This window comes from Palaemon carinicauda, chromosome 42, assembly GCF_036898095.1.
Source record: "Palaemon carinicauda isolate YSFRI2023 chromosome 42, ASM3689809v2, whole genome shotgun sequence".
In the NCBI taxonomy this organism is placed as follows: Eukaryota; Metazoa; Arthropoda; class Malacostraca; order Decapoda; family Palaemonidae; genus Palaemon; species Palaemon carinicauda.
Window position 1 is genome coordinate 28,226,594 of NC_090766.1, and position 12,120 is coordinate 28,238,713.

The 12,120-nt window shown below is 35.0% G+C and overlaps 1 protein-coding gene and 1 long non-coding RNA gene across 2 annotated transcripts; both read right to left on the reverse strand.

Moving 5' to 3' along the window:
- Nucleotides 1–4,523: 4,523 nt before the first annotated feature.
- On the reverse strand, nucleotides 4,524–7,845 carry LOC137633064 (sericin-2-like). The gene is made up of 9 exons (XM_068365229.1): nucleotides 7,815–7,845; nucleotides 7,498–7,557; nucleotides 7,089–7,148; nucleotides 6,621–6,743; nucleotides 6,212–6,334; nucleotides 5,867–5,926; nucleotides 5,399–5,521; nucleotides 5,057–5,115; nucleotides 4,524–4,715 (listed from the first exon to the last, which is right to left on the reverse strand). Exons 1-9 carry the CDS (start codon nucleotides 7,843–7,845, stop codon nucleotides 4,524–4,526), a joined length of 831 nt encoding a protein of 276 aa, XP_068221330.1.
- A 67-nt stretch (nucleotides 7,846–7,912) lies between these two features.
- Nucleotides 7,913–9,591, reverse strand: LOC137632777 (uncharacterized). The gene is made up of 5 exons (XR_011042121.1): nucleotides 9,529–9,591; nucleotides 9,232–9,360; nucleotides 8,779–8,916; nucleotides 8,288–8,347; nucleotides 7,913–7,966 (listed from the first exon to the last, which is right to left on the reverse strand). It is a non-coding gene; the product is annotated as an uncharacterized lncRNA (long non-coding RNA).
- Nucleotides 9,592–12,120: the final 2,529 nt, after the last annotated feature.

Below are 12,120 nucleotides of genomic sequence, written 5' to 3' on the forward strand. Positions count from 1 at the left end.
GACCACTGACCTCGCTGAGAAAGTTGATAACCTAACGATGAATATGGAATCAATTAAGGTAACTCTTCAAACACTGATGGATCCAAAACCAGAGAAAATGACATACGCTGACAGAGTAAGGAAAAGAATCTACTGGTAATTATATCAACTAATGCAACAACTAAAATAGCTGGCCGAAAAAAATGAAGTCGAACATGCATTCAAAGACATTACAATTCTTAACACGAGGTCAACTTCAAAAGGAAATGCTGTTGTAAGCTTAGGTAACGAAAACATCAGAGAGGAAGCAACTAACAAGATTCAGAAAATGGTTGCCGACGCCGAGACGAGAAAAATTTGAAAATTAAAACCATAAATAATAATATGCAATGTATACAGTGATGAAGATGAAGTAGTAAATTATTTAATTCAAAGAAATCATTGCCTAGACCAAATCCTAAACAGAAAAAAAGATAAGTCTGGCAATAAAGAAAAGTGCTACAGGTGGAACTAACCACTACGTGATCACCTGCCACCACTGTCAGAGGTATGGACATTGTGAAAAAGATTGCAAGTTTAAGACTGATGGTAAACTTCGCGTGAAATGTTCAGGAAAAAAAAAAAAACTCCCAAGAGTGTAATTCGTAACAGTTAAAGTGTTAAACTGCACAAAGTTAAACAAACCAAATGACCACGCAGTGAATTCAAGAAAATTCAAAGCTTATGACTTGGAATTGAAAAGACTGGCAGAAAATATTGATAATGGATAATAAGGATGTCATAAACTGTGGCTATATGTAAAAAAGAACTAGTGTAACAAGCTTTGAATATATAGAAATAAATTTTATGCAAAAAATAAAGAAAAATATATCCATTGTAACAGTTTACAAACCTTCCAGAACAAATACTAGTGCGAGTGCTTCGACAGTGACGATTTAACAATAAACGAGCAATATGTGGTGAGAAATGTTGAATGCATTCGAACGAACATGATAAAATGACTGTGGAGGTTCTGTAGAGAGTAGGGTTCCCCTGCTGTATGGGACCAGATAAACAGCTTCTTAAAGTAAAGTAAATAAAGTAACGTTTCCGCAAGCTATATAGGCAATTGTGAAACCCAATTTGTTGAGAACGAATTTTACAAGACAGAGTTTTCTTATTTTTCTTTTAGGATAATCTTTTGATATTTTTATATGCTTAATTTAAATATCATGTCTCTATCAGTCTTAAATAAACAGTTTTCTATTTCATATACCTTTCTCAAACTCCATAAGAGCATATGATAATTTTTTTCTACCATTTCAGAAGTTCATATCCAATGTGATTTTAACACCAACTTTTCTAACATCAAGTTTTCTATTATATAGTTTTCCAAGACCGAGTTTTCCTAGTAGCCTTGAGAATGGATACTTGGGGAGGGAATAAGGAGGGCTTGGGAGAAACCTGTTAGGGGGAAAACATGAAGAGATAAGCAGAAAATTTTATGGCAAGATAGGGTGAAGGATGATGATGAGAGAAGAGGTTTTGTGGAAGAGGATGTCTTTGATAGAATGCATTGGAGAGGGTACATCCGACAACCGACACCTTAATGTCGGGATAACGGTGGGAAAGAAGATATATATTCATATATATTAAGGCTTTGAAGAGGTTGAAGACTTTCTTGTTTTCTAATTTCTATGATACTATAGATTGGACAATCATCTTGGATTGCTTTGTGTGATACTCTCAAGAGTTCGGCCACATCGACTGTAGCAACCGTGAAGGTTGCAGTGAAGAGCTTCCCACGGTATTTTGAAACGTAAGGTTTCTTATGCGTATGGCCATACCAGGTGAGCGGGAAGCTGGTAACCTCTGCCGCTGCCGCCAAGCTATAAAAGATGTTTTAAAACACTGTGACGGTTTCACGCGTCATCACCCAAGACCATAAGTTGTTTATCAGTCCCCCGAAGAGACACGCGTCCTGTTGTTCGTTTCTAGCCATGGTTACTGGAGAATTTATTGAGGAGATGTTCTGGACAGCATTTGGGGGATTCTCGTAATCCACTACAGAGAAATAACATCATGTTACAAAAAAAAAAAAAAAAAACGTTGCGGAGCTATAGGCAATCATCTGCAAATGGATGGCAAGTTAAAAGAGTGGGTGTGCCTTTTTCATGTATTGTAACCAATTTTTTAGAAATCGTTACCATTTAATTCCCTTTAAATATATATATATATATATATATATATATATATATATATATATATGCATATATATACACTATATATATATATATATATATATATATATATATATATATATATATATATATATATATACACAGTATGTATACACACACACACACACACACACACACACATATATATATATATATTGATATATATATATATATATATATATATATATATATATATATATATATATATATATATATATATATATGTGTGTGTGTGTGTGTATGATAGATATATATAACTAACACTCTCTTGATGGCTTTGTTGGTAGAGTCCTCGCAGACATTTTGTTCGGCTGAGTAGGTAGGGGTTTGAATTCATTCTCGGCCAGAAGCTATTACTATAAAATTAATTCCAGTGGATATATATCCCCAAGATAGAGTTTCGTAATGAATGCCAGTGTGACCGATATTTACATATATATATATATATATATATATATATATATATATATATATATATATACATATATATATGTATCTATAATAATATATATATATATATATATATATATATATATACATATATATATATATACATATATATATGTATCTATAATATATATATATATATATATATATATATATATATCAACCAAATCTTGTAGGTTCTCTAAGGCACAATAATTTTCTGCAGGTGATAGGACCAGGTAAACTGCTCTTAAAGTGAGTAAAGTACCATATGACGAATACTGAAAGAAAATAGTCAGATTATCTTTATTAAGTAAATCAAATGAAGTAAAGAAGAAAGAAACTTTAGACCAGATGTGGATGCAATAAAAGACCAAATAATATAAAAGAAAGGAAAACACAAAACAATTACATCATAAGAACCGGTAACCTGTGACTCAAGCTGTGTGAATTAAAACACTTCAAACTAAATCGTTATCTAAATGACATGTATGTCTGTGATAGCAGCGATATTGAGTATATGGGATCTTTTAGACCATTTTTGAGATAAAGTGGCTGTTATGAAACTCTTGCAAGACTATGACACCCTGCCAAATTCTGTGAAGTGCACAAATTCTAGAAAGCGACTTGGTTCAGACCCTCATCTTAACCATGCTCTGCTTACAACCATTGGATTGATTCCACCATCTAACAGCAGATTCATGTAAACATAACAATAATAATAATATTAAAACATATGATAGGTATTTGTACTTGAATAGTAGCCTACGAGAATGGCGTCAACATCATATCCATGTGTCACATGCCAGAAAAGTGGAGTATGAAAATAATGTTTATTTATGAGCAAGTGGAGTGGCTACAGCAGATCAAAGACCATTTAAGTAGCAGCCAATCACGATGCATGTGTGATTGGAAACTATAGAGTATAATGTTTTCCATACCATCAAAGAGGCTTACTGTGCAGTGAAACTTATTGTGAATGTGAGATTAAAGGGTAAATACAAAAACGATGGATTATATTTATTTATTAACTGAAGTATTCAATTTTCAATGGTTCTTGAAGTCGAATAAGTAAACATACTAATAAATTTTTAAAAAGAAGAATGTCCAAGGGATTGCCAGATATTTCCGCCTGCGATTGGTCCAGCCTTTCATGTAGTCAGGTTTTCCAGATGGTGAATATGAAGGACTTTTGTACAATTCTGAGGTCCCTAAACTAATTCCGGAGATTCCTGGGATTCCGATGATTCGGCTTGGCCTGATTCTGATCCAAGAGCTGTAAAAGGAAAACTATTAGCATTCTTTGGGTTGGCTCAGCTTCTGAAGAGAGTTCAATCTAATATGAGACAGGGTTCTCCTTGTGAAGATTTTGAAAAGAAAAGGTATTAAATAAAGAAAGTGAATGATAAGTAATCATGAAGTGTGAAACCTTCCTTCAAAATGATAATAATGCTATTATAACTAAGCGCATAATGATCAGATTTGGAAATTTATAAGAAGGAGAATGTCCAAATGTCCAAGGGATTAACAGATATTTCCACCTGCGATCGGCTGAGCCTTTCATGTAGTCAAGTTTTCCAGAGGAAGAAACTGAAGGACTTTTCTACAATTCTGAGGTCCCTAACCTGATTCCGAAGATTCTGAGGATTCCGAGGATTCAGTTTGGCCTGATTCTGATCCGAGAGCTGTAAAAGGAAAACTATTAGTATTCTTTTGGTTGGCTCAGCCTCTGAAGAGAGTTCGATCTAAGATGAGACAGGGTTCTCCTAGTGAACATTTTGTAAAGGAAAGGTATTAAATAAAAAAAGTGAATGATAAGTAATCATGAAGTGTGAAACCTTTCTTCAAAATGACAATAATGCTATTATAACTAAGCGCAAAATGATCAGATTTGAAAATTTATAAGAAGGAGAATGTCCAAATGTCCAAGGAATTAATAGATATTTCCACCTGCGATCGGCCAAGCCTTTCATGTAAAGTTTTCCAGAGGAAGAAACTGAAGGACTTTTCTACAATTCTGAGGTCCCTAACCTGATTCCGAAGATTTTGAGGATTCCGAGGATTCAGCTTGGCCTGATTCTGATCCGAGAGCTGTAAAAGGAAAACTATTAGTATTCTTTGGGTTGGCTCAGCCTCTGAAGAGAGTTCGATCTAAGATGAGACAGGGTTCTCCTAGTGAACATTTTGTAAAGGAAAGGTATTAAATAAAAAGAGTGAATGATAAGTAATCATGAAGTGTGAAACCTTTCTTCAAAATGACAATAATGCTATTATTACTAAGCACATAACTTCAGATTTGAAAATTTATAAGTAGAAGAATGTCCAAGGGATTGCCAGATATTTCTGCATGGGATCGGTCAAGCCTTTCATGTAGTCAGGATTTCCAGAAAAAGAATCTGAAGGACTTTTCTACAATTCTGAGGTAACTAAACTGATTCCGAAGATTCCGATGACTCCGATGATTCAGCTTGGCCTGATTCTGATCCGAGAGCTGTAAAAGGAAAACTATTAGTATTCTTTGGGTTGGCTCAGCCTCTAAAGAGAATTCGATCTAAGATGAGACAGGGTTCTCCTAGTAAACATTATTTAAAGGAAAGTTAATAAATAATGAAAGTGATTGATAAGTAATCATAAAGTATGAAACCTTTCTTCAAAAAAATAATAATGCTATTAAAACTAAGCACATTATGATCAGATTTGAAAATTCATAAGGAGATTGTCCAAATGTCCAAGGTATTGCCAGATATTTCCGTCTGCTATCGGCTAAGCCTTACATGTAGTCAGGTTTTCAGGAGGAAGAATCTGAAGAACTTTTCTACAATTCTGAGGTCCCAAACCTGAATCCAAAGATTCCGAGGATTCCGATGATTCAGTTTGGCCTGATTCTGATCCAAGAGCTGTAAAAGGAAAACTATTAGTATTCTTTGGGTTGCTCAGCCTCTGAAGAGAGTTCGATCTAAGATGAGACAGGGTTCTTCAAGTGAACATTTTGTAAAGGAAAGGTATTATATAAAGAAAGTGAATGATAAGTAATTATAAAGTTTGAAACCTTTTTTCAAAAACATAATAATGCTATTATAATTAAGCTCATAATGATCAGATTTGAACATTTATAAGGAGAATGTCCAAATGTCAAAGTGATTGCCAGATATTTCTGCCTGCGATCGGCCAAGCCTTTCATGTAGTCAGGTTTTCCAGAGGAATAATCTGAAGGACTTTTCTACAATACTGAGGTAACTAACCTGACTCCGAAGATTCCGAGGATTCTGATGATTCAGCTTGGCCTGATTCTGATCCAAGAGCTGTAAAAGGAAAACTATTAGTATTCTTTGGGTTGCTAACCCTTTGAAGAGAGTTCAATCTAAGATGAGACAGGGTTCTCCTAGTGAACATTTTGTAAAGGAAAGGTATTAAATAAAGAAAGTGAATGATAAGTAATCATAAAGTGTGAAACCTTTCTTCAAAAAAATAATAATGCTAATATAACTAAGCACATAATGATCAGATTCAAAAATTTATAAGAAGGAGAATGTCCAAATGTCTGAGGGATTGCCAGATATTTCCGCCTGCTATCGGCCAAGCCTTACATGTAATCAGGATTTCCAGAGGAAGGATCTGAAGGACTTTTCTACAATTCTGAGGTCCCAAACCTGACTCCAAAGATTTCGAGGATTCCGATGATTTTGTTTGGCCTGATTCTGATCCGAGACCTGTAAAAGGAAAACTATTAGTATTCTTTGGGTTGGCTAAGCCTCTTAAGAGAGTTCAATCTAAGATGAGACAGGGTTCTCCTAGTGAACATTTTGTGAAGGGAAGGTATTAAATAAAGAAAGTGAATGATAAGTAATCATAAAGTGTGAAACCTTTCTTCAAAAAAATAATAATGTTAATATAACTAACCACATAATGATCAGATTCGAAAATTTATAAGAAGGAGAATGTCCAAATGTCTGAGGGATTGCCAGATATTTACGCCTGCTATCGGCCAAGTCTTACTTGTAATCTGGACTTCCAGAGGAAGGATCTGAAGGACATTTCTACAATTTTTAGGTCCCGAACCTGACTCCAAAGATTCCGAGGATTCCGATGATTCAGTTTGGCCTGATTCTGATCCGAGAGCTGTAAAAGGAAAACTATTAGTATTCTTTGGGTTGGCTCAGCTTCTGAAGAGAGTTCAATCTAAGATGAGATAGGGTTCTCCAAGTGAACATTTTGTAAAGAAAAGGTATTAGATAAAGAAAGTGAATGATAAGTAATCATAAAGTGTGAAACCTTACTTCAAAAAGACAATAACGCTACTATAACTAAGCGCATAATGATCAGATTTGAAAATTTATAAGGAGAATTTCCAAATATCAAAGGGATTGCCAGATATTTCTGCCTGCGATCGGCCAAGCCTTTCATAAAGTCTGGTTTTCCAGAGGAAGGATCTGAGGACTTTTCTACAATTTTGAGGTCCCAAACCTGATTCCGAAGATTTTGAGGATTCCGATGATTCAGCTTCGGCCGATTCTGATCCGAGACCTGTAAAAGGAAAACTATTAGTATTCTTTGGGTTGGCTCAGCCTCTGAAGAGAGTTCAATCTAAGATGAGACAGGGTTCTCCTAGTGAACATTTTGTAAAGGAAAGGTATTAAATAAAGAAAGTGAATGATAAGTAATCATAAAGTGTGAAACCTTTCTCCAAAATGATAATAATGCTATTATAACTAAATGCATAATGATCAGATTTGAAAATTTATAAGAAGGAGAATGTCCAAATGTCCAAGGGATTAACAGATATTTCCACCTGCGATCGGCCAAGCTTTTCATGTAGTCAAGTTTTCCAGAGGAAGAATCTGAAGGACTTTTCTACAATTCTGAGGTCCCTCACCTGATTCCGAAGATTTTGAGGATTCCGATGATTCAGCTTCGGCCGATTCTGATCCGAGACCTGTAAAAGGAAAACTATTAGCATTCTTTGGGTTAGCTCAGCCTCTGAAGAGAGTTCGATCTAAGATGAGACAGGGTTCTCCTAGTGAACATTTTGTTAAGGAAAGGTATTAAATAAAGAAAGTGAATGATAAGTAATCATAAAGTGTGAAACCTTTCTTCAAAAAGACAATAATACTATTATAACTAAGCGCATAATGATCAGATTTGGAAATTTATAAGAAGGAGAATGTCCAAATATGAAAGGGATTGGCAGACATTTCTGCCTGCGATCGGCCAAGCCTTTCATGTAGTCAGGTTTTCCAGAGGAAGGATCTGAAGGACTTTTCAACAAGTTTTAGGTCCCAAACCTGATTCCGAAGTTTCCGAGGATTCCAATGATTCAGCTTCGCTTGATTCTGATCCGAGACCTGTAAAAGGAAAACTATTAGTATTCTTTGGGTTGGCTCAGCTTCTGAAGAGAGTTCGATCTAAGATGAGACAGGGTTCTCCTATTGAACATTTTGTAAAGGAAATGTATTAAATAAAGAAAGTGAATGATAAGTAATCATAAAGTGTGAAACATTCCTTCAAAAAGATAATAATGCCCTTATAACTAAGGGCATAATGATCAGATTTGAAAATTTATAAGAAGGAGAATGTCCAAATATCAAAGGGATTGCCAGATATTTCTGCCTGCTATCGGCCAGGAAGGATCTGAATGACTTTTCTACAGTTCTGAGGTGCCAAACCTGATTCCAAAGATTCCGAGGATTCCGATGATTCAGCTTGGCCTGATTCTGATCCAAGAGCTGTAAAAGGAAAACCATTAGTATTCTCTGGGTTGGCTCAGCCTCTGGAGAGAGTTCCATCCAAGATGAGAAACGGTTTTCCTAGTGAACATTTTGTAAAGGAAAGGTATTAAGTAAAATGAAAAAAATTCGGAATCTCTATTACATTATTATTTAGATATTATCATTATATATGAAATCCTCAGATGTATAAGGAAAATCACTGGACATGAATGGAACTAATTCTATAAGGTATAATATAAAAACTTGTAGCAGGTATCAGTTGGGAAGTATATATAAATTATTGAGTAGAGAACAATTATCAAACATTCTAATCTTATTCTTGTAATCCTCTTTTTCATAACTGAACAGATATTTGCATGTTTTGAAATATAGATTTCATAATTAACCACTGCATCATTAGCTATCCCATATGAGGCTAAGTGACTTACAAGGGTGACAACAGCTACAACTGGTACCAGCGCACAGAGTTGAATCAATAACGTCAAGGCATACTTCACCATCAAGTTCATTGTAGCAGTAACCACCTACATCGGTGCACAAGGTTTCGTTTGCACACACTGCGAATTCTTCAAGAACGTTTCATTCAATTAGAATTACTGAGTGTTACATTAGTCATGTTTAGTAGATCAAATACTAAAAGATGATCTTTATAATAATACAATACAACAGTAAACACAAAGATCTCTAAATATCCAATAAGTATTAAATATGATAGAAAAATCCTCCTTTGAAAAGAAGTGCGCATGTTTTATGTAATATGAATCTAGATTTTAGTCGCCTGAAATAGATGGGTTATAACTTGGACATAAGCTCTACAGATTTCTAATACAAACTGCGAATAAGAGAAACTGAAAAGTGAATTATTTAGGGCCATCGCTTACCTTCAATGCAGCAAGAGCAATTTACCCCGTCGCATCCCACGGGGAAGGAGGTGCCACTGCAGCTATGGCCACTGTTCACCTTATAACAATACCCGTCATTCTCGGTACATATGGCATTTAGTGTGCAGGCTTGAAATGAAGAAGAAGGAATAAATTTCATTAGATTTAATCTTCACTTCCAATTGTTATCCCTCAAACGCTGATCAAATCTTAAAAAATTTTACTGGGGAAGGATTTTACTCTTTACTATATCCACTAAATTCGAAGCCATCACAAGAAACTCCTGAGGTCCCTAACCTGATCCCGAAGATTCCGAGGATTCCGATGATTCAGGTTGGCCTGATTCTGATCCGAGAACTGTAAAAGAGAAAGTATTATTATTCTTTGGGTTGGCTCAGCCTCTGAAGAGAGTTCGATCTAAGAAGAGACAGGGTTCTCCTAGTGAATATTTTGTAAAGGAAAATTGTTAAATAAAATAAAACTCATTTGGCATCTTTAGTACATTATTTTTTAGATATTATCATTAAATGTGGAATCCTCAAGTGTATAAGGAAAATCAATTGAAATGAATGGAACTACTTCTATTATCTTATAGAGCATTTTTACCCAAGTAGTGAAAGTGTCAGTCTGGGATATCTTTCCAAAGTATTACAACATGTGGGGAAAGTTACATTTAGCCTATGGGTTACAAAGTACATATGGTAGATTACACAGGATTTTGTACTTATAGGTCTTTCTTCATCCAAATTTTTAAACCTACGGAACGATTCTCAGCAAAGCCTCATCACCTGTCCCAAGCATTTCTTCCAAATATCTGTTTTCATCAAATTTGTGTCTATCATTGAAAGAGGGAGCCCATGTAACATATCAAACGTTAAGGGAGAAAAGGAAATAAAGAGTTACGCCTTGATTTCTATGGCAAACATTACTGATATATGATAATAGAAAGCAGCAGCGAAAGTGAAAAATGCATCAGTATAGAAAATTTATAGAATTGCGAGATAGAATAATAATTCAATGTTGAAAGAGGACATTATTATTATTATTATTATTATTATTATTATTATTATTATTATTATTATTATCATTACTTGCTAAGCTACAACCCTAATTGGAAAAGCAGTGTGCCCAAGAGCTCCAACAGGGAAAATAGCCCAGTGAAGAAAGGAAATAAGGAAATGAATAATCTACAAGAGAAGTAATGAGCAATTAAATGAAATAGTAATAATAAAATGAATTCATATATAAATTATAAAAACTTCAAATAACAAGAGGAAAAGAAATAAGATAGAATTGTGTGATGGATTGTACCCTCAAGCAAGAGAACTCTAATCCAAGACAGTGGAAGGCCAAGGTAAAGACACTATGGCACTACCTAAGACTAGAAAATAATGGTTTGATTATCGAGTGTCCCTCTCCTAGAAGAGCTGCTTTCCATAGCTAAAAAGTCTCTTCTACCCTTCCCAAGAAGAAAGTAGCCACTGAGCAGTGCAGTGCAGTAGTTGTTAATCTCTTGAGCGAAGGAAAATTGTTTGGTAATCAAAGTGTTAACAGATGTATTAGGATAGAGTAGAATGTGTAAATAATAGGCTAGACTATTCATTTCATGTGTAGGCAAAGGGAAAATGTACCGTAACCAGAGAGAAAGATCCAATGTAGTACTGTCTGGCCAGTCAAAGGACCCCATACTTCTCTAGCGGTAGTATCTGAACGGGTGGCTGATGCCCTGGCCAACCTTGTAATGTACCTACTACATTAAAATAATCTTTGTTCTTCATTGTCACAAGATCTGCATATGAATAAAATGTCCCACTACAGTTATGTCGATTTGGTGAATAAAGTGTTGATATTGAAATCACTTTCGTGGCGTTGCTTCCGAGAGAGTGAAAGTCAACGAAGTTTGTATGTCTTACTTACAGATCTGATGTTCAAGTGTTTAATGGATCGCTTCGAGACTGAATCTACTCACCTGGGTTTCCCTGTAATAGACAGAAAGATCATTGTATTAGTTGGTTTAAAGAAAAGATAAAACCAAACGGTGTTGACTTTAACATCAGAATAATTTTTGCCAGGCAATAATAGAATAATAGACAGATTAAGCTAAATGAACAGTTCCAGAATAATGATATGTAACAAAATTAGGCAAAAGCTTCCAATTGCCCATTAAAGAATATTGAATTCTTAAGGAACTGTCTGTTTCAACTTGAAAATTCCAGTGAATGAACTAAATTTACATGATTATTTCAAGATTTACTTAAAGCTAGAACCTTGTGACTGATATACACGTGGGAAAGAAATTGAAGGATAGTGAGAAGAATAATATCGGAAAAGAAAAATAGCATTCCACAGAGGACTAATGCACATATCTAAAATATTAATCAACATTTTCTTCATGGTGCCCCATAACGACTATTCTGCAATCTATTACTTATAAAATCAATAATAATGATGAGAAAAGCCCTAAAAAGTCTTGATTGAAAACAAAAGGACAGGACCTTAAACAAATGGACAAACTAGTAAACTTACATTTGCTTGCAGCGATGAAGCGAAGATCAGCAGAGTGATGAAAGTCTTCATGGTTGAAGAGGAAGAAGATCGTCACTTATGCAAAAGCTCTTTGACTGTCTGGCCTCAGAAGAAGCAGTGGTCTTTCACAGGATATGAGTAGGCTAGGCTACTGCACCTCACTGACAATGTTGGGACCCACGACTAGGCTTTTATTGGGGCTTTTTGAAGCTTCCAACAAAGAATGACCTTCAATGGACAGCGATGAGCAGCTGGCCAAAATGCCAATAAGAGATGAGTCAGAACAATTCTAACAATTAAATGTGACCTTGACGTTTTCAATAAACACATATGGCCCAACATTAATTATGTACTAGCAACAAA

Excerpts from the sequence above, each read along its gene's own strand:
- LOC137633064 (XM_068365229.1), bottom strand. The coding sequence starts at position 7,845 with ATGAAAGGCTTGGCCGATCGCAGGCAGAAAT. Across the intron at positions 7,149-7,497 it reads CTCAAAATCTTCGGAATCAG|GTCTCGGATCAGAATCGGCC; the intron begins GTGAGGGACCTC and ends TTCCTTTTACAG. Across the intron at positions 5,927-6,211 it reads TCTGGAAATCCTGATTACAT|CTCTTGGATCAGAATCAGGC; the intron begins GTAAGGCTTGGC and ends TTCCTTTTACAG.